Here is a 21870-nt window from a genome sequence, read left to right on the forward strand (position 1 = left end):
GCAGGGTCCCTGCTGTGAGGGGCGGGCCAGCACAAGCCCCAGGGCCCAAGTCTCCAGGCACAGGGATAAGTCCTATGCAGGGGCAGCTACCTTCTTTTGCCCTTTTTGTGTGGGGTTCAGTTCCTTTCTTTCAGTTCCTACTGACCCCAGAAAGGTACCACCCCATGCACATTTACCCTTTGCCTTAAGGAACAGGCCACTTAGCCTGAAGACAGGGCGGAAATGGGATGCTGGGGGCTCGTCCATAGACTCCCTCCTCTGCCCCAGGCCTCAGCTGCTGCCTCTGCACACTCAGTCTGGTGCCTGTGTTCATTCCAGGATGGCCAAAGCCCTTACTATGACCCATCTTACCTTTTGGTTATTTTTGGGTGCTTTCCAATCTGGCCCCTGTGTAGGTTGGCCCCGGGGATTGCTTTTGAATGGGATTCTTCGGGACACCACCCAGCCTAGAGGTGGGTGTCCCAGGAACTCAGTGCTTCTAGGAGCAGGGCCAGCAGCTCTAGGGGCTGGCTGAGGCCTTGGGTCTAGCTGCCCAGGAGTGGGAGGGTGGGGAGAGGGTTTCTTGGGTTGACAGATACCTGTGAGAGAGGATTCTGAGGAGCAGGGGTGGGGCAGAGGAGCACACCCATGCTTCTGGAGCGGTGTAAGAAAGCTAGTCTGAGCTCTCCCTGGTTTGGTTTGGGAGAAAGTTTCATGACTACTGCCACCGGTGTGGATTGTGGGCCCACCTCTGCCTGACTGTTGAGTGAATGCCCGTGTAGACTGAGTGTGGCTCCTAAGTGACGCTGAGTGTGTGCATGCCTCTATATTTTGTGCACCAGCTCCTCTGGGCCTGGCTGTGTTCTCTGCATCCCTTTGTAAGAGTGGGAGGCTGCCCTGGGGCTCAGAGAGTGGTGGGTGGGAATGTGTTGGTTCTCCCCACCAGAGAGGCCAAGGAGCCTGACGTTGGGTTGCTGGTGTCTTCAGGCCAGTGGCAAGAAGTAGGCCTGGTAGGACAAGTGTCCAGGGCCTGTCTCTGGAACTGCAGTGCTGGGAGCTGTAGTCCTTGGAATTTTTTCCTGCACTGACACTGTGCGTATGTGTGGCGTGTGTTTGGGGAGGGATTGCATGGTGCCAGTTATTGTCTGAGGGTCTGGTCTCTTTGGTTGTGGGGAGCAGTGCTGAGCTCTACTGCACAGTGCCCTGAATTCTGGGAAGTCAGAACTGTGTGGAGTCAGCCAGGAAGTCCCTGTTCTGTGTGGCATCTGGGGAACTGTGGTACCCAGGTCTGGGGGATGACGAGAAGCCATGGCTGTTCCGCTGTGGGTTGGGCATTCTGATGGAAACTTTTCTGGTCTCCCGTCCTTTCTGTACTTGGCTCTGGCAGGGATGTCACTAGCTCTTGCTCAGGAGGTACCCAGGCCTGTCTTCATCCTTCACCTGCACCTTCCCTGCCTGTCCAGGTCCTGTCTCTGGGTGCAGACGTGCTGCCGGAGTACAAGCTGCAGGCGCCACGCATCCACCGCTGGACCATCCTGCACTATAGCCCCTTCAAGGCCGTGTGGGACTGGCTCATCCTGCTGCTGGTCATCTACACGGCCGTCTTCACACCCTACTCGGCTGCCTTCCTGCTGAAGGAGACTGAAGAGGGTTCCCAGGCCCCTGACTGTGGCTATGCCTGCCAGCCCCTGGCCGTGGTGGACCTTATCGTGGACATCATGTTCATCGTGGACATCCTCATCAACTTCCGCACCACCTACGTCAATGCCAACGAGGAGGTGGTCAGCCACCCCGGCCGCATCGCTGTCCACTACTTCAAGGGCTGGTTTCTCATCGACATGGTGGCTGCCATCCCCTTTGACTTACTCATCTTTGGCTCTGGCTCTGAAGAGGTGGGGTTTCCAGGGAGGGGAGGCAGAGAGAGGGAGGAGAGGAGAGGCCAGGAGGGCATGGGGAAGGTAGAGAAGCTGTGGGGGGCACGAGGAGGTGGGGGGAGAGAAGAAGAGAAATGGGCGTCACAAGCAAGGGGGTACCCCATCAAATCCATTCCTGTGCCTCCTTTCCAGGCGGGCGGCCCAAAAGGTTTTAGGGGCCGGAGGGTGCTCCTTTTTCTAATTTGTCCACCCAGAGGGTACAATTTCCTAACACTTCCAGTGACCTGGAAGCTAGTGGGAGGCACCTCGGGAGACTGTTGGACCTTCCGCAGCTCCTGCTTCTTCATTCGCACTCTGGGAATGTGACCGCTGTGTCCTAAAGCAGGCCCAAAGGTCGAGGAGCCACTGCTGGGTGCAGCATGGGAGGGGCTTCATGCAAGGTGGCTCCGCCTACCAGGTTCCAAGAGGGTGCCTTCGCGGTCTCACCACCAGGACCCTTCCCCGGCCACAGCGCCCGCCCTGCCCCGCCTCCCCTGTGCCCGCACACTGAATTGCCACCCTTCCTCTTCCCCAGCTGATTGGGCTGCTGAAGACCGCGCGGCTGCTGCGGCTGGTCCGCGTGGCGCGGAAGCTGGACCGCTACTCGGAGTACGGCGCGGCGGTGCTCTTCCTGCTCATGTGCACCTTCGCGCTCATCGCGCACTGGCTGGCCTGCATCTGGTACGCCATCGGCAACATGGAGCAGCCGCACATGGACTCGCGCATCGGCTGGCTGCACAACCTGGGCGACCAGATCGGCAAGCCCTACAACAGCAGTGGCCTGGGCGGGCCCTCCATCAAGGACAAGTATGTCACAGCGCTCTACTTCACCTTCAGCAGTCTCACCAGCGTGGGCTTTGGCAACGTCTCTCCGAACACTAACTCGGAGAAAATCTTCTCCATCTGCGTCATGCTCATTGGCTGTGAGTGCGCCTAGGGGTGGGGTTGGGGGCGCAGGGAGGGGGGCTGGTCACGGGTTTGGGGGTGGGAGGTGGAAAGGAGAGAGGCGGCTAGAGCTCCTCGCCCCTTGCCCCGCCCCCGATTAGATACTCCAGGGCCCACCACCATGACATGGTTTGGAGTCGGGGACACCAGGGCAGGAAATGCTGACGGATGGCGTGTGTTTGAGCATGTTTATATCCACTCTCAGACTGAGACGTGACCGGACCGCGGGTGTCGTGTCGTTGACCTGGTGCAGGGCCTGAGCAGAGGGTCCCCGTGGGAGGGCGGGGTCCCTGCGGATGCTGACGGCCCCACTCACCCACGCCCCCAGCCCTCATGTATGCCAGCATCTTCGGCAACGTGTCTGCCATCATCCAGCGGCTGTACTCGGGCACCGCCCGCTACCACACACAGATGCTGCGGGTGCGGGAGTTCATCCGCTTCCACCAGATTCCTAACCCGCTGCGCCAGCGCCTGGAGGAGTACTTCCAGCATGCCTGGTCCTACACCAATGGCATCGACATGAACGCGGTGAGGCGCCAGCGCGGTGCAGCAAGCCTGTCTCCAATGTTCCCAGTTGGTGATAAGGGGGACCCTGAGAAGCACGTGGCTGCCTTTCACCCAAGAGGAAACTAAAGCCCACAGAGCTCCTTTATGGGACAGCTCTCCCACTGGGTCAAGCACTGAACCCTAAGGCTACTCACATAGGCGGTGGCATGACATCCTGCTGTAGCTGATGGCAGGTACTGGTCTCTTGCACATGAGAATGTGGAGGTCTGGAGACCAAGGATGCCCATCTGGAGGTGGTGCAGCTGGAGTAGGACCCAGGTGCTCCCCACGACACTGAACCCCTGAGGCTCTGGGGAGCATCCTGCTCTCTGGGGCCTGGAGGAGACAGAGGTGTGGGGCAGTGGACTAGGGTATGGTTGGGTTCCCAAGGGAGGGTGTCCTGAGCTGTCTCACCTGTCCTCAGGTGCTGAAGGGCTTCCCTGAGTGCCTACAGGCTGACATCTGTCTGCACCTGAACCGCTCACTGCTGCAGCACTGCAAGCCCTTCCGTGGGGCCACCAAGGGCTGCCTGAGGGCCCTGGCCATGAAGTTCAAGACCACACATGCACCACCAGGGGATACGCTGGTGCATGCTGGGGACCTGCTCACTGCCCTCTACTTCATCTCCCGGGGTTCCATTGAGATCCTGCGGGGTGACGTTGTCGTGGCCATCTTGGGTATGTGGTGGCGGCATTGAATGGGTAATGCCAACTGTAACCTAGAGAGGCCTCAGCCCAACTGAGGCTGTGGACCCAGAGCTGATGGCAGGTTCCTTGGGCCCTTTTAATTCACCCAACTCAGGCCCTCCAAGCGAGGAAGCAGTGGGGAGGAGCCCCACTAGGTGTCAGGCTGCTGAAATGAAGTAGGATTCAATTTAGATCCCAGGTGAGCAGTGGAGGGAGAAGCGCCCATTTAGAGACCACAGCAGCCTCTAGTCCCTGCAGCCTCATGCAATATAGCCCCTGCACCCCTTCCTTTCTACCCAGCCTGTGCACATGGGGACTTCTGTACCTGGCCACTTGGGACTTGCCTTGTCTGTCCTTTCCTTGGTGCCCTACATCTTAGGGGCAGATGCAGCAGACTCTTTTGACCACGGTTCATAGTAGAACATATTAGAATTTTATTTCTTAGCTCAGTACAAACACATACACCCACTCCATAAACACATGCCCCACACAACTAAGTCAAAGTTTCACTGCAGGACACTGCATGTTATACATTCTGATTTTTTTCTGTTCTATGCTGTGTTAAGCTATGCTATCCTGTTTTCTTTCAGTTAAAAAAAAAATGCTGGTCTGATCATTGTGTTCTCATCTATAGCTTGAAGAACATGGCTTATGAGGGTGCAGTGGTTGGCTAGGAGGGTATTTGGGACATGGGGGCTTGGCGGGTAGAAGTGGGGCTATAACCCAAGGAAGTCAGGGCCAGAGGCAGAGCTGGGGTATCCCAGGTGGGCCTTCTGGCTGGGTCCTAGTTGCTGGGAGACCCAAAATTCCCGGCCCCTCTTCCCTCAAGTATTGAGGTCACTTGGCCCTGTCCTGCCTGCCGAGTGTTGGGAAGGGTGGGCTGACTGAAGCTTCCCTGGTTGCATAGCTGGGGGCAGACTGAAATGCCTGGAGGGAGGTGCCTGTCACCTCCTGATGCTGGCCCCACGGGCTGAAGATTCTGTCCTGTCTGTGGCATCCAGGGAAAAATGACATCTTCGGAGAGCCTCTCAACCTGTATGCACGGCCTGGCAAGTCCAATGGGGATGTGCGGGCCCTCACCTACTGTGACCTGCACAAGATCCATCGGGACGACCTGCTGGAGGTGCTGGATATGTACCCTGAGTTCTCAGACCACTTCTGGTCTAGCCTGGAGATCACCTTCAACCTGCGGGATGTAAGTCGGCCATTCCCAGCTGTCCCCAGAAGAGCTGCCCGCTCTAGTTGCGAGCCTGCCCCTTCACTGTGTCTTTGAATGTGCTGCTTCTCTGCCTCTATTTCCCTGCCTGTCCAGTAGTAACATTGGTTATGAAAATTTGGCTTCAGCTCATGTCCTGGTAAAGAATCGTGAGGGGGTGGGGGCATTTCCCCCAGCAGGAATGCTGAGCCCCACTTCCACTATGTTGATGAGGGGCCTTGACCTCAACTGGGCCGGGCTGGAGGGCACAGGAGGGCACTGACACCATTCTTGGTTCCAGACCAACATGATCCCGGGTTCCCCTGGTAGCGCGGAGTTAGAGGGCGGTTTCAACCGGCAACGCAAGCGCAAGCTGTCTTTCCGTAGGCGCACAGACAAGGGTGAGGCCCCTCAGACCTTTCCGGTCCTTCCCCCAGTGTGCCCACTCTGCACCCCCTCTGTTCAAACGCTGCCATCCTTTCAGGCCCGCTTGAGCTGCCACCTCCCCCGAAAGCCCTCTTGCCTTGGACCCGGGGCTGGGCACAGGGCAGGGTCTTGGAGGGTGCTGCCTTGAACTGATAAGCAGGGAAGATGCAGGACAAAGGAGGGCGAGGGAACCCGCCATGGGGAAGGTCCCACAGAGCTCTGCGCAGTGGTGCCATTGCCCGTGCGTGGGCAGCCAGGGGGTGCCAGGGAGGCAGTCTGAGTGGCGGGGAGAAGATAGCAAAAGACGACTGGGCACAACTCCTGGCATGGCCCCTTTCCGGGATGGCTCCTATTCCTGTTTTTCTTCTCTGCCCTCTACTCTCTGAGGCCCAGCTTCTGTTTCCCACAGACGCAGAGCAGCCAGGGGAGATGTCGGCCCTGGGCCCCGGCCGGGCAGGGGCAGGGCCAGGGCCGAGTAGCCGGGACCGGCCGGGGGAGTCCTGGGGGGAGACCCCGTCCAGTGGCCCCTCAAGCCCCGAGAGCAGTGAGGACGAGGAACCAGGCCGCAGCTCCAGCCCCCTCCGCCTGGTGCCCTTCTCCAGTCCCAGGCCCCCCGGAGAGCCACCGGGTGGGGAACCCCTGACCGAGGACGGGGAGAAGAGCAGTGACGCCTGCAACCCTCTGTCAGGTAGGGGCGGGGCCAGGGGGGCCGCGGAAGGGCAGGGGGCGTGGCCTTTCTTCCCGGCCTCACCCCTACTCTCTGGCTCCAGGCGCCTTCTCTGGGGTGTCCAACATTTTCAGCTTTTGGGGGGACAGTCGGGGCCGCCAGTACCAGGAGTTGCCTCGCTGCCCTGCCCCCGCCCCCAGCCTCCTCAACATCCCTCTGTCCAGCCCCAGCCGGCGGCCCCGGGGCGATGTGGAGAGCAGGCTGGACTCGCTCCAGCGGCAGCTCAACAGGTAGGGAGGCATGCCCGAGAGGTGCTGATGGGCTGCAGGATTTGGGAGTAGCGGATCTGTTGGGGGCGTTGCTGGCCATGTTGAGGGCTAAAGCTGCCTGGACCCTCTCCTACTCAGAGCTGAGCCAGGGCTGCCACACCCAGAGTAGAGAGGGACCTTGGGGTTGACCACCCGCCCTGCCTGCAAGGCAGTCCTGAAGCCAACAGTGGTGTGTCCACTTCCCTGAACACCCCCGCATCCCCCATGGGCCACAAGTTTGCCCTCCCTACTTTTTGCCCCAGGCTGGAGACCCGACTGAGTGCAGACATGGCCACTGTCCTGCAGCTGCTACAGAGGCAGATGACGCTGGTCCCACCTGCCTACAGTGCTGTGACCACCCCAGGGCCTGGTCCCACTTCCACCTCCCCTTTGCTGCCCATGGGCCCCGTCCCCACCCTCACCCTGGATTCGCTTTCTCAGGTGAGTTCCCCTGTCCCTCTCCCACGGCACCCCAGCCCTAGCCCTGCCTTTTCTACCCTGGTTCCACCCCAAACCTATTTGCTACCCTTCCTGCTAGCCTTGTGCCCAGCTTCCCCCTACCCCTTCTGTCTTCCCTGGGGTGATTCCTATCTCTCCCTCCAAGAGGCTGGCAGGAACAAGGCAGGAGGGAGAGAGCTGGGAGCAGGAAGCAGAGCCTGAGTGACTTGGGCTCCCCGGGCATTACCGAAAGGGCCAGATCTAAATGAGGAGCCTGAGTCCGGGACCTGGGCATGGGTGCCGTGTGCCAGTGTGTTCCAGGTCCCTGCTGGGGTGACACACCCCATCTTACATCTACCATCTTGACTTTCAACTCTAGCCATGCTACAGCACCCTCTTTGAAGGCACTGGCATTTCGATGGCACCGAGGCCAAGTCCCTGGGCCAGGACTTCCTGGACCTACATTTCTCCCCTTCTGCTGGAGGTTGGCCTCAGCTGCCCTTTGTCCTCTCCTGAGAGGATCCATGTGTTTCTGGCCTTCTGAAGGACAGCTGTGTCTGGGCCTCCCTGCACCAGTTCCTGAGAGTGGAGAAGGGGGCTCCTCTGGCTCCCAGAGGCAGCTTGGGATCTGCCTCCTCCCCCCACCTGGCATCGCTCCCCCTCCCATATGCTGCCTGCTCCTGTTTGCAGACACCAGGGCCCACGTCAGCAAATGTGCCAGTCTCCCTTCACAGCCTCCCCCGCAGGGATCTCACCAGCACGCTCGTCAGCACCCACAAACCCCTCCCGCCTGCCCTGGCGCTCTCCCTGGCCTGCAATTGCCTGGCCACCAGCCTGCCTCTGTTTCTAGATCCTCAGAGTTCTTTCTAGAATTGCAGAAAGGAACCTCAGCTCTCTTTCTGTCCTAGCTCCTGTCCCAATTCAGGGACTCCTTATTCCAGATTGGGTTTGGGTCCAGCCACCCATCCCTGGGGAAGGAAGAGGCTGTGACCTTGAGTCTTCCCTGGAAACTTCTCTGATGGGCCGGTAAGGCCCTCTGTTAGGTGGAAACCCCTCAGCTGCTCCCAGCTGCCCCTGCTCCTTTGGCTTTTGCCTTGAAAGTGCCTTTCTCCCCTTCCAGCCACAGTGTGTCCCTTTGCTGTCCCTGTCCTGCTGTCTGCTGGCTCTTCTCTTTGTCCCCTTTAGGCCTGTCTTTGCCCACCGACCTTCCTCTCAGGCTTCAAGGCCTCCTGCCTTCTGCAACCTGAGTTCTCTTGCTCCTCTCCTCGGGCTTCCTTCTCCCTAGCTGCTCACACTCTGTCTATTTGCAGGTTTCCCAGTTCATGGCGTTCGAGGAGCTTCCCCCGGGAGCCCCAGAGCTTCCTCAAGAAGGCCCCGCTCGTCGCCTTTCCCTGCCGGGCCAGCTGGGGGCCCTCACCTCCCAGCCTCTGCACAGACACGGCTCAGACCCGGGCAGTTAGTGGGGCCACCTAGTGCAGATGTGTGGCTCACCCAGGGTTCAGGGCACTGCCTGGGCCGCTCCCCTCAGAGGCCCTGCCCGGGAGGCCCTGGCCGTGGAGGGGAGAGGACAGTGAAGGAGCAGCTCCTCCCCCACCCTTGGGACCATCTCCTCCTGCAGTCCCCTGGGCCCCACTGGGGAGGGGCAGGGGCAGGGCCGGGCAGTGGCCAGGGGGTCTGTGGTCCCCCCACTGCCCTGGGGGCATTAGCTGGTCTAACTGCCCGGAGGCACCCGGCCCTGGGCCTTAGCACCTCAAGGACTTTTCTGCTATTTACTGCTCTTATTGTTAAGGATAATAATTAAGGATCATATGAATAATTAATGAAGATGCTGATGACTATGAATAATAAATGATTATCCTGAGGAGACTCCATTGGTGCTGGGAGGGTACAGGTGTCGCCTCCTATCTGTTTGTGCTCCTGTTCTGGACCCACTGGCCTCTGTGTAGGGACCCAGGCCTGCAGGGCTCTTTGGATATCCAGGAGTGTGTGTGGTAGGGCTGCCCCTGGGCTTGACACAGGCTATCTCTGGGGCTTCTGTGTGGATTCAGGATATCAAAGAACACGTGAACTGCTTTGAGCTTAGGGGTGGTCCTGGTGGGATGCCCCGTGGGATCCAGCCCCTCAGGGCAATATTGCTTTCCTGGGGGGCACAGTGGCTCCCAAAGTGGCCGTCATAGTTCCTGAGCCTAGCCTCATACTAACCCTGAGTCTGCCCCCCAACCCGCTCTCAGTTTGGCCTTTATTTAAGTGGGTGTCACATGGACCCAACTCTGGATACCTGGCTTGCCCAGCTCTGACCAGAGCTCACCTGTCTGACCGTAGATGGCCCTCACCTTAATCACCTTGATCACTTTTGACCCTTGATCACAAGAAGAGCTTCCTAAAGAGGGTGGACATGTCAGGGGGACTCATTTCATTATTGGGGAACAAGTCAAAGCACATATTCTGGGGACAGCAAAGGGTTCCCCATGCCCGTGTTCAGGCACATGTGTGCACATGTGCTGCTGGGCTTGTGAGCACTCACTTCCCCGGAGGGAACGTGACAGGCTGCTCCTAGAGGAGGTGCTGCTGAAGGCCCCCAGAGCTCAGAGCACTTCCTCACCAAAGCCCCACCACCCGGCCCTTTGAAGGCAAGTGTGGCCATTCTCACTGCCTATGCCTGGAAGCCGTGGTGTTGGTCTCAGAAGCCCAGAGGGTTTTCCCAGCATCCAGACAGGAGCAAGGGAGTCCCACTCTGACCAGGCTGGGACAGATGTAGAGGAGACCCATGACTCAGGTGGAGAGGCGTGACGGGTAGACCAGGCAGAAAGGGTAGCTTTTGGCTTGAGCATCTGTTACAGGGTGTGTGTGTGCGTGGCATGTATCCAGACGTGTGTGTGATAGCAGGCATCTGTGGAGGGGAGTCCACATGGGCCTCCTGGTGGGGGCCAGTGGGGATGGCCTAGCTGGGGGTGGTCTGATTTCATTGTCAACAGCATGTGGCTCTGCTCATGGACCATGGAACCAGGGCAGGGGACAGCTGGGGCAGCAGCTGACCGTGAGAAGGAGAGGTGCCCTGAAAGCTTGGTGCCCTTTGCGTGTGGGCACCCCTGTTCCTGGCCCTGTCGCATCTGTTACCAGCTGCCCTTATTTGTAGAGTGTCCTCCTGGTCAGGGGAGCTCAGCTCAATGACACTCAGGGTACAGAACCAGGGTGGGGCCTGCCCAGTGAGTCTGCTGGTAAGTGGGGGGCTGAGAGAGGAGGGGGAGAGAGCCTCTGGGCCCCTCTAGGTTGTTTACTTCTCCTGGGACACCATGCAAGTGCTGCGGTTGACTGCCTGCTACCAGGTAGGGGTGCTGCCTGGACTGTGGGGCCTGGTGTGGATGTTGGTGCATGCAGGGAATGAACGTGTGCCTGTGTGCACGCAGGCAAGTGTTTGTACTCAGGATGGGGACTAGGCCAGGCAGAGGGAGCCTGCAACACTTGTCCTCCATGGAATCCCACTGGCATTCCAGGGGTCGATTGCTCAGTCTGGATGGAGGATTTGCTAGTACAGCCTGTGCCAGGTCCCTGCAGGAGCTGCTTGCCAGGTTGGAGTGTGGGTGGTGGGCATCAATCACGTGGCTCCACTTACCATGTGGTCACTCCCTGCTGCACTGTAGCAAGGTGCTTGCTCTTGTGGCATTAAAGCCCACCACTGCAAAAGTGGGTATCTTCCATCCACATCGGAGAGTCAGGCTCAGGATGGCGTGGTGACTGGCTGGGGCCAGGTGTGTCCGATTTGCATGCCTCCTCCCTGCCCCTCACACCTGCCCTGCTCAGTACTAAGGCAGACACCCACTGGACCTGCCCCTGGCCTCCTTCCTCCACCCCAGCTCCCAGAGCCACAAGAACTTTGGTGTGCTGAGGGCAGGCAGTCCCTCCTTTCCTGCAGGGCTGGGCATGGCCTACTGGGGGATTGTCATCTGGAGCTGAGGGCTCTCCCAAACCAAGAGCACTGGAGGGTGGGATGGGAGCTGGAGGGGGCTGCCTCAGGCAAGGAAAGGGATCCACGGGCTGCCATGCCTCAGGGAAGCCTGGAGCAGAGCCCAGAGCTGGCATCCAGCCAGGGATTGGGAGCCAGAAGCTAAGGGGCAGAGCCTGCTGCCTCACCCACCTCACCTCTGCCTTCAAAACTCCAGGAGCAGGGAGGCCCCAGAGTGCCTCCTAGCCTCGTGACACAGCCACTGCCACCTGCCCAGGTGCAAGCTTGCCCCCAGCACCTGTCCTTACCTGGACTCCCATCCCTGCATGGTTAGGCGTGGCCGCTCTCACATTTCATTGGCAAATAACAGCAAATGATACTCGCTGGCACACCTCTGTGGCAAGCGTTATTCCATCTGCCTGGAAACAAAGCCCATGAGGCTGCGTATCCTGCCCCAGCAGCCACAGCTCCTGAGAGTGGAGCTGGAATGTGAACCCAGGTGCTGAGTCACAGCCTGTGGCTTAACTCGTAGGCACACTGCTACCCTTGCTACAGGGACGGTCACTGGAAGAACTTAATACATTCCTGGAATTTCTAGAAACTTCTGTCCCCTGTAGACTTTTGGGCCTTCTACTCCTTTGCTCACAGCACCCTGTGGCTAATTCCTGCTTGTCCTCAGGTAAATTTGGCTCTGCTGGGAAGCACCTGGAGACCCTCTTGCCTCTGGCAGGAGCCATTCTGGGCTGCTGCCAGGCCCTCGCCCTACCCTGGACTGTTGAGTCTGTGGGGTGGATCAATTCCATATCAGGCAGTGAACTGCTCGTGGGCCAGGACAGTGTGGCTTGTCCCTGTCCCTGTCTCTCCAGCACCACGTGCAGCAGCTCCCATAGTGCAGACACTTGGGGATTTACCAAGTGAGCAGATCAGGGTTTGGTTAGTAATGAGCAGTAAAATCTTTAGCATTAGAAGGAACTATGTGCTGATCTCCAGGGGCAGAAGCACCATCCCCGCCCTCCTACTGCCAAGCTGGGGACTGTGTCTTCCTTTGAAGCCAGGCTTGGAATGTGAGGGCTGAGGAAGGGGTTCTGGATTTTTGTTTTGTTTTGTTTTTGCACTTTTGGAGTCTCTTCTGCTGATAACCAGACGTGGGGTTCGGCATCCCAGGGATGGCCTCTAGGGACTTGCATTTGGTCACATCTTCTACCCTGTGCTGTTGGCTCAGGTCAGTGCATAGAGATTGGTTCTCTCCTAGGTTACAATTAAAGACCTTGCTTGGTGCCCCCTGGGGTTGGACTTCTGGGGGCATCTTGAGGCACAGCTGGGCTTGCCACCTCCTGGGAGCTGCGTCATCAGTCTGGTCCTAGCTCCAGGGGCAGGCCCTGCACCTGGCCACCTCCCTGCCCATATTGCATGAGCAGATGAACTGGAGCATGGCCAGGTCCTGAAGAGACAGGTGGCCGTCTCCTTGCCTGTAGGGTGAAGCCCTCCCCGCCGGCTGGCTGGGCTCTCACCTTCCTTTCCAGATGCGCCTGCTCTCTGCCTCCTCCAGCCCAGTGAGCATTCCTCCCGTTTGCTTTGCTTTCTTGGTCCCTGAATCTGCCTAGTCTTTCCTTCTTCTGATGCGGACATCCTCCTTATTGATCTGGAGAGACCCTCCCATCCTCAGGTGCTGGCTCAGAAGTCGCCTCTCCAGAGGACTTCTCCGCCGTTCTCAGTTTTCCTCAAATAGCTCCTGGCTCACACCTTTGTGATGGCCCTCAGCACATCCTACCATTTTCTTGTCTGTCTTCCAGAAAGGGGAAGGGCCGAGCACTGGTTATCTGTGTCTTTCTTCCCACCCCTGCATCTGGAATAGTGTTCAGCACCTGCATGGCCACTGGAAATGCATCCAGAAACCTGATAGATGAGAGTTTGTCACTTGGGCCGAATTGGTGGGGCTGAGACTTGCTTTTGTCCTTGGAGCGCACCCTTTGATTGTGGCTGCTCCGCCCCCACCCCCAGGGTGTACAGGCTCCACCTCTTCTCTTGCAAGCCTAGATACAAATGGTTGTCTTGTTTCTGCTGCAGTGCGGCTGAGGCAGGCTGGCATTTAACGCCCTGATGAACTCTTTGAAGGAGAAAGATGGGAGAGGTGGGGATCCAAAAGCCTAGAGATGGTTCATCTCAGGAGATGCATGTTTGTGCCTGTCTGCGCCGCCTCTGCATGAAGGCTCCTGGGCGCCATCCTATCCCTGGACTCTGAGAAGCCCCCATGGTGGAGCTGGGGAGACGTTGCAGGCACTTTCCTAGGAGTCTTCTCCCAGGGTCCAGTTCCCAGGTGGCATCTGCATGGAGGGCTCCAGCTCATTGTCCTCAGTGTGGCAGCCTGTTTGTCCCTGCCTGTCAAGGCTGAGAGAGGTTATATGTAGGGCTTTGCAGTGCCAGCTTCAGGGCTATGGAACCCCCTTGCTCCCCAGGTGGTAGACAGTGCTGGAAACAGATTTGGCGAGTCTTGCCCTTCAGTGAGACCACGTACTTCCCTCCAAAAGAAGCAAGTCCTCCTGCCGTCCTAAAGTCTGACAAGTAGGTCCACAAGAAAACAGAGTGTGGGTCAGTCTCAGGTGCTCAAAATGGTGAAATAAATTTGACGTACAGGGCCTTCCAAGGTGACTACTGTGAGACATTTTTAGATAATTATATATCATCAGAGTGGGTAGCATGAGAATTAATGATGATTTAGTAACTTTTCTTAAAAGTGCATCTAGGCATGACATTAAGGGATACAAACTCAATTTATCTTGATCTTATTGCAGTAGCATTGAATATAAATTGATTTTTGATACTTTATGTTCTAAAAGTCCAAGTCAAGTTTTTTTTTTTTTTTTTTTTTTGGTTGTTACCTTTTGTCTTCAAAAAACAAAAAGAATGCTTTCTGGGACACTGTGTTAATACTTCATTATTTTACAATCTCACCTTATAAGTGAGGTGGAAGTCTGCAAGAGCCATTGCTAAGAAACCAGAACAGGAGAACTTAGCATGGCTGTCTTGCCATTATTTTAAAATTAGCAGCAGCATAAGGTCTGACTGCAAAAGACTCAGTGCTAGCTGGCGAGGAAGTCAGTCCCCGGGGAAACAGTCTGGAGAGGGTTCTTACAATAATGTGACCATATGTAATGGCTGCACATCCCCTCCTGCTCTACCAGGTGACAACAGTCAGAGGAGTCATGGAGCTCACCAGTTAGGGACACCAGGAGGGTCACATGAGGTTGGCCTGGTGGTCTTGAGCCACTTGATGGAAGGGAGCTCTCAGAGGGAAAAGTGACCACTGAGTGTTTTATTCAATGTCAAGTTGTCCTATGTGCCTGGAACTGTGAATGTTCTGCATGGAAGTTTGGTTTTATAGGCTTGGAGTGACCATAGTGAGCGTACAGGCTGGAGAAAAGAGGATGGGGGCATAAGGATTCGGGTAAAAAGCAATTTAGTGATGTCATTCCACTATGGATGCTGGGGACTGGGTTGAGCTCCATTCCACATAGAGTCAGTGTGCCCAGGACTGCCCAAGGAGAGAGGCTTGTGCTTGGGTTGATCCACCTGTGACTTGCATCTCTGCAGGTCCTAAGCTGTCATCTTTTCTCCATGCCACCTTGGCCTCTGTGGACACTCTCCTCCTCTTTCATGACCCCAAAGTACCACTAGCTAAAGGATGTTGTATGCAGCAGCTCATTAATGGTGATTTTTGGAGGTTATCGTGAGCCCTGGGGTAGCTGCCTCCCTGGATAGCGAGAAAACAGCCTAAAAGATGATCTCAAGCATTCCAGCCCTCAATTCTTGGCCACTTTCCTGTCGGTGCCTTTCTCACTGTCTGCTCTCCTTCCTAGTCCTCCCACAACCATGGGGATGCTACGCAGACGGACATCTGATGGTGTATTCCAGAGATGAAATAAAATACCGTGCCTTAGAAGGGAGAAGTGACTGCAGTTATTTATTTATTTTTTTTTAAATTAGCAAGTGGTTTCCTCATAATAACAATAAGCAATTCACAATGAGGCATATAGTGGCAGAGATGGCGAGTTAGAGGTAAAGACGATGCAGAGGAACGGAGCAGGATGGGAGGCAGAGCATCCCTCAGGAGTGGAGCCCTGTGTGGGTCTGTGGATGGGCTGGTGCGGTGACGCCTGTGGCCATAAAACCCAAGGCATGGGAAGTAGTGCAGTAAAGTTGGGGTCTTGGGACAATCCTTTCTGCAGCCAGGATGCCTGCCTCCTGCAGAGGCACAGGAGCAGAGGCTACCCTCATTACCTTGGGCACTTGGTGGAGGACGAAGGACTGGAGAGCTACTGTACACGGCGCTGACCAGGAGGGGTCGGGAACGCCGCACGGCTCATGGGTCCCTGCTAACGTTTGGCTGACTGGTTGTGAACACTGACCACTTAGGGTAATTGTCAACTTTGTGGTTTGGACAGGAATAAAACCCAGAAAAGCTGCCAGTGGCTTTGGAAAAGAGGCAGCCTGTTTCACTAAAGTTCTTAGTGTTTTGGAATTAACTGAGGTCAATAGGACAGACACTTCTGTGTCCTCAACCATCCTCACCGGATGGCATCTCCCTGGTTCTCCATCCATCTGGCTGGTGCCCTGCAGCTGGGACCAGTGCTGCAGAGGCTCCTGACTGCTTCTCTCTAAACAGAGCAAACTGCTGTGTGGACACTGCCACCTGGACCCCTATGGTGACTCCCCAGCTGGAGCAAAGGCAGGATAGCTTCCAGTTGAACATTGTTTTCCCCTGAGCAGAGCATCACCCAGAATCAGAGAGGCAAGAAATTTCCTTTGAGAGCAGGGCCTCTGCCTTCATGCTTTAGTGGAGGAGAATTGGCCCAGGGCTGGACCGCTAAGGGCCACTAGGTCCTCTAGCTACGGCCCCCGCAGCTGCAGCCCAGGGGCTTGGTTGGATGCAGGGTGATTGCATAAGATGCCACCATCCCGCCAGCAGCTTGAAGTGTAGTTGGGAACACACGAGAGAAGAAGAAAATAATGACGGCCAAACAGAGCTCTTCTAGTCCTCTTGCCATCCTCCTCATTGTCAAGACCTGGCTCCTGAGCCCTTGACCATGAAGTCTCTCCACGACCCTCGTCAGTCTGCAGGACCCCCATCACCCCGTGTCACGCCATGTCGCATGGTCCTGTACTGAGTCTGAGTGGCGAGAGCTGTGTGTTGTTGATCACAGCTGGACTTGGGTCTGTCTCTTTAATGTGATAATGACACTGAGGAGATCTCTTCCCCATAGTGACAGGGGTCCACTCCCAGACTTCTTGCCTGAACACAGGTGAGTCCTCTCAGCCCTGCTTCACTGAGCGTGCCTGGGGTGGGGTTCCCATGAGGTGGAGGAGTGTCTGGCTGACCAGGGTGAGCTGTGGTCCTCCTGGTACCCTTCATTCAGTCCATCGGCAGTTGCCCCCATCTCTGCTTTCCCAATTCCTGGTTTTCTCCCTGGCTGTGGGATGCCACCTGCTCTGGAGAGCTCTGTGCCTGCTCTTGGCACTGAGTGCTTCCTCTACTCTGTGTTGGTCAAGTAGAGCTTATGACTCGTGGGGAGGCTCACTCTTCAGTAGCAGAAGACACCATTTGTCTGTCAAGGTTCTGACCCTTGAGATCACTTCTTCCCACAAAAATTCTGAATCTGCCACATGCAAGACCAGGGCTCTGTGTGAATTAGAGATGGGACTCTACTTAGGCACACTCCATTTAGAAGCAATTTCCTTTCCAGTCACACCTGAGATTCTGATGTCACCTGTGGCCTGTGCCAGATGCAGCTCCCAGGACAACTCCTCCAAATTTTTTAAAAAATTGTGTTTCCTTTTTCAGTGCTGGGGCTGGAACCCAGGGCCTTGTGCATGGTAGGCGAGTGCTCCCTACCACTTCCATTTCTCCCTGCACAGCGAGGGAGGCAAAGGTGTTCTAGACTGGAAGGACGTGTTGGTCTCACCCACACCACAGATTTGCTGGTGTGTCCTCTTTGCCTGCAAAGGGGTCTCAATGGTCCCAACGATAACCCACTGTAGTTTACATTTTCAGAAAGTGTTAACGGACAAAAAGGACCCGCATAGGAGAGTCAATTAGTCAGCTTCACGTCGCTTCAGTGAAAACCCGAGGCGGTTACTTATAAAGAGAGAAGAGTTGTTCAGCTCACAGTTTTGGAGTCTCAGTTCTGGTGAGGGCGGTGGATGGTGACACATCTTGAGGATGGCGTGTACTGGAGTGAGCGCTTACATCTCAAGCCAGGAAGCAGAGAGAGACTGAGAGACCTGGGTCCCATAGTCCTCTTCAAAGGCACCTCTAACGACCTAAGGACCTTCAACAGACCCGGACCCCAGATGTTCCACCACCTCCCAGTCGTGCCATCCTGGGACGAGTGCTTGCCTGCAGGCCTCTGGGGAGTGTTCAGGGTCTGAACTACAGCAGGAGGAATCCGCGTGTAGATGCTGAGACCAGCAGGATGCTATTCACTCCCTGGGTCCTCAGACAGGGCCAATCTGCTGAACATTCAGCTGAGGTCGCACACTGGTGCACGACAGCTTCTGGCCCCGGAGTGGGGACCACTGGAGACTTCACTCTACCAGCTTGGGCAGGGAATGTGGCTCTTGGAGAATCAGACTCAAGAGCACCTGGAGACAAGATGGCCAGAACCACAGGTGTGCAGACACCACACCTGGAGGAGAGTGGGGGCCAGCAAGGACTTCAGGTAGCCCAGCAGTACAGTTTTGGGTGGAAGAGGAGAGGACAGGGGACTGTGGGCAAGCTGCAAATGATGATTTTCTTCTTGTATTTTAAAGTAGGTTAAGGGTTAAAAATTATGAAACAGACCTGATAGAAACCAAGCTATTTTGGGGATAAGTTTTACTGGGTGCTGTTGTGGGGAAGGTGGCATGTTGCAACGCTGGCAAAATAAAATAGAAATGTGCGTGAGTCTTGTCTCCTAACACAACTATAAATTCCTTGAAGCTGGGCTGAGAAATGAGGTGAGGCTGCTTGAGGGTCTCTCTCCCAAGGTGTGCGTGGCAGACCGGGACAGGGCAGCGCTTCTCCATTGACACCCTTGTCCCTGGGCGTGGGAAATAGAAGCCTGAGGTTTTACTTGTGCCCATTGGTGTCATTGTCACTTGTCATTGAACTCAGTAAAGGCTGGCAGGTTGAAATGTCAGGGCTGGAAAAGAGGATGTTGTTAGCCCTCAGCAAATGAGAGACAACCGATGGGCTGGCCACACCAGGGCTGGCAGGTGTGAGGGAGCGCTCAGGCACTCATGCCAGACGCCCGTAACAGACCAGAGGGAGCTTGTGGCCTTCCCAGGTCACTCAGGTAATTAGGAGCAGGGCTGGGTCCTCTGGTCTCTCTGTTCCACCAAAGGCCCACTCACAAGCTTCCCAACCTTTGGAACACACAGTTGTAAGACCTTGACTGCTTTGGGCACAGAGATGACACACTGCCCCTCAGCAGATGGCCTGGCTAGGGGCTCATCCTCGGGGTGGGAGCAAGGCTGCTCCAGTCTTTCAGCCTGTGCCCCCGCCCCCGGCCCAGGAGTGGGTCTCTCGGAGGAGACGAGCAGTGAACTGTTTGAGCTACTAGCTGCTGGGACAGTCGGCATCCCATCTTACCTCTGGTCCCTCAGGGAGACCCTCTCCCTACTGACTTTCTATTCTGGCTTCCTGCCAGCTGATCCTGGTCACACGCTTCAACTCAGGTGAGTGGCAAGGATAGCTTCAGATCAGAGGGATAGAGCCAGGCTGCCCTGTCCTCTCCCGTGTCCAGAGCACTGTCTTTCTTCCAGCCAGTGGTTCTCAGCCAGGGGTCATCTCTCTCCCAGGGACTTTTGGCAATGTCTGGATACATTTTGGTTGTTTGACTGGGTGGAGGTAGGCAGGTTGCTAGTCATCCGTTGTGGAGAGGCCAGGGGTGCTCCTGAATGCCCTGTGAACACTGTGCCCACCCCCGCCCCAGAGACTCCTCCAGCCTCGCTCCAGCCTGGATTTATCCAGTGCTACACTTGAGAAACCCCGCTCAGCCCTGCCCCTCTCAGATATTGAGAAGAGACTCTTCTCAGTGCTTTCTTTCTCCAGATGTGTGGCAAGTTGCCATTATAATTTGACTCTCTGCAATATTTTCTCCCTGAAAGTGAAAATGGCCGCTTCTATCTTCTACATATAGCAGGAAAAAAAAGTATTTTAAAAAGCTGTCTGCAGTTTGAGCTGAACATCCTGGGAGAAAGGCCAAATGTTCCTTTTGGGAAGAAGATGCTCCTTTTGTTTAGAAATGCCTTGACTATCCTGGTTACTAAGAACAAGGCCCCCAGACAGTGTGACCTGGGTGAATGAGGCAGAGATGGCAGGACAGGACTTGCTGGTGAGGTCTTATGGGTGTCCCAGGAGGCAGGTGAGGGGCCCAGGGTGAGAGGGAAAAGGATCCAGAGGCATCTGGGTCTACGCAGGCACACTCACAGGAGAAAATGTTTGGGGGCAGACCTGCCCAGTAATTTTTTCAGAAGATTGATGCTTGATACTCAGTGTTGGTTTACTTCCCCAATTACTTTCCCTCAAACTGTTCTGTTACCCTCTAAACCTTCAGGAAAAGTCCAAAATGCACACTGCTGTGTGGTGGAGGTGCTTGGGGCAGGGAAGCACAGGGAAATTTCTGGAAGGACAGGGCTCCAAGGTGAACAGAGGCAAGGCAGAGAGTGGTGGTTAGGAACCAGGCAGCATCACAAGGCCATGACTGCGGCCGGTCCCGCCAGGAGCAGGTGTCAGTTGTAGAGCTATCCCTTGGCCCTGAAGTACACTAGCAAAGGTGACTTTTGAAAGAGGGTTGCTGGAAGGAATGGGGGAGAGACAAAACTTGATATCGTGTGTCTGGGGCTAGATAGTGGACACACAGGTCCCAGCCCTTACTGCCTGCTGGAACATCTGTTATGCTTTTCCTCTTCAATAACGAAACCCCCAACTTGGAGCTAAGCTCATGGTCTCCCAGAATCAGGACCACATTGGCCAGCCCCCTTCTCAGCTTGGTGTGACCTTGTGATTAAGACGTGGTGTGTTAGTTGGTTTTCCATTGCCCTAACAACAACCCTGAGATAAACAACTTAAAAGGTGAAAAGATTAAGAGGTTTCAATCCATGGTCACCTGGTCCAATTGTTTCGGGCCTATGGTAGCACAGGACAGCATGGTGGTAGGGCCACACAGTGAAGGAAAGTGTTCACTGCACAGCCACTGGGAAGCAAAGGAGAGAGGAAGGGTCCCAACATACCATTCAAGGGCACATTTCCAGTGACCTAATTTCCTTCTACCAGGCCTCATCTCCTGGAGTTTCCCTTATCTCCCAACAGCTGGAGGCTACACCTCCAATGCAGAGGCTTCTGGGGGACATTTAAGATCCAAGCCATAATATTTGGCCGATAGCAGGGAAGGAAGTTGTCACACGTGACTCCCCAGAGGTGCCCTTCAAGGCAGAGCTCCCCTCTCCACCGCTCCTCCTTCCTCTGGGGAGGGGTGAAGGCTCAGTGGAAGGTGGAAGAGCCATGGACACCCAGACCTGGGTCTCCCGGATGGGGCGGGTCCACGCCAGCACTGACTGCCCCTCTCTGGCTGCTTCACACTACAGCCCGTACATGTCTGCTGCCCCATGGCCGGAGGCCGCCAGGGAACGATGGAAAGGGGGCAGATATGGGATCAACTGTGGATGTTTCCCTTCTCCAGCGCCCCTGCCTCTCTCCAGAGCCGAGGAAGGCAGAGGTGGCTCTTCTCTGGGCCTGGGGATCAGCCACAAACCACTGACAGGACCCTGGGGACTCATTCCAGCCACTCATGACTCTTCTGTCTTCGCCCCCTTCCCCTCAGCTCCTGTTGGTCCCGTACCAACCTCTTCATCAGCCACTTCCTGCACTGTGTGGTGTTGCGGAGTATCAGTCACTGTGCGGTCTTAAAGGCAGGTGTCACTCTAGATAGGTCAAGAAGCAGGCTGGAACACAGGGAGACCTGGAAGCACTGGTTACTAAGGTGGAAGAAAGGCTGGGCGAGCCCCAGGGAGGAGAGGGTCGTGCCAACAGGCCGGGAAGCCACTGAGGCTCCTGGGCTGGAGCGCACGGCCCACGTCAACTGCTGCCTGCCAGAGGAGCAGCTGACGCCAGCCATCCTGTGGCCATCACGAAGCCACCCGTGCGGTTGCCTGCTGTGTCTGAAGAAGCTCGGTGGCTTCTCTTTCTTTCTTTTCCTTCCTCTCTTGTCATTGATTCCTATGGGTGACACTTGATCAGAGGCCAGTGGGTGAGGGAGCCTGAGATGTGGCTTTCAGACTGTCAGTCCTCTTAATCCAGAGGGATGTCTGGGGATGTGAGGAGGGGTCTGAGGTACAACAGACAGATGACTGGCACGTGGAGGAGAGTGATGTTTGCAGTACTCGATTTTCTAGCTCAGCCTCACTCCTTGTATGTTTTTTTTTTTTTCACTTACGAATTGAAGTTTATTTATTTCTTTGGCACCAAGGATTGAACCCAGGGGCACTTTACCACTGAGCCTCATCCCCAGCACTTTTTATTTTTATGTTTTGAGATAGAGTCTCTCTTAGTCTCTGAGGCTGGCCTTAAACTTGCAATCCTCCTGTCTCAGCCTCCTGAGGTGCTGGGATTACAGTCATGTGCTGCCATGCCTGGCTGGCATAAAAATTATTTTTAATGTGGAAAAATCTCAAATATATGCAAAGTTACTAAGAATCAGATAATAATCTTTTTATGTGTCTGTCATTTAACTTCAGTGATGATCAGCTGACACCCAATCTTGTTTTCTGTAAAGCCTTCACTCCCCC

The 21870-nt window shown here is 55.8% G+C and overlaps 1 protein-coding gene across 3 annotated transcripts in view; it reads left to right on the plus strand.

The window, feature by feature from the left end:
- KCNH2 (potassium voltage-gated channel subfamily H member 2) overlaps window positions 1-9000 on the plus strand; it is a 31633-nt gene extending 22633 nt beyond the window's left edge. Inside the window, exons 6-15 of one of the 3 annotated variants that reach the window (XM_079151881.1) lie at window positions 1443-1871; window positions 2428-2815; window positions 3166-3365; window positions 3808-4060; window positions 5071-5264; window positions 5566-5665; window positions 6100-6378; window positions 6461-6647; window positions 6929-7106; window positions 8414-9000. In XM_079151881.1, coding sequence (XP_079008007.1) covers window positions 1443-1871; window positions 2428-2815; window positions 3166-3365; window positions 3808-4060; window positions 5071-5264; window positions 5566-5665; window positions 6100-6378; window positions 6461-6647; window positions 6929-7106; window positions 8414-8563 — 2358 coding nt within the window. In that variant the 3' untranslated portion in view covers window positions 8564-9000. The remainder of the gene's footprint in view (window positions 1-1442; window positions 1872-2427; window positions 2816-3165; window positions 3366-3807; window positions 4061-5070; window positions 5265-5565; window positions 5666-6099; window positions 6379-6460; window positions 6648-6928; window positions 7107-8413) is intronic. The other 2 variants (XM_079151882.1, XM_079151883.1) reach the window with 2 other exon arrangements.
- Window positions 9001-21870: the final 12870 nt, after the last annotated feature.

Source organism: Sciurus vulgaris (genome assembly GCF_902686455.1).
Source record: "Sciurus vulgaris genome assembly, chromosome: 8".
Lineage (NCBI taxonomy): Eukaryota > Metazoa > Chordata > Mammalia > Rodentia > Sciuridae > Sciurus > Sciurus vulgaris.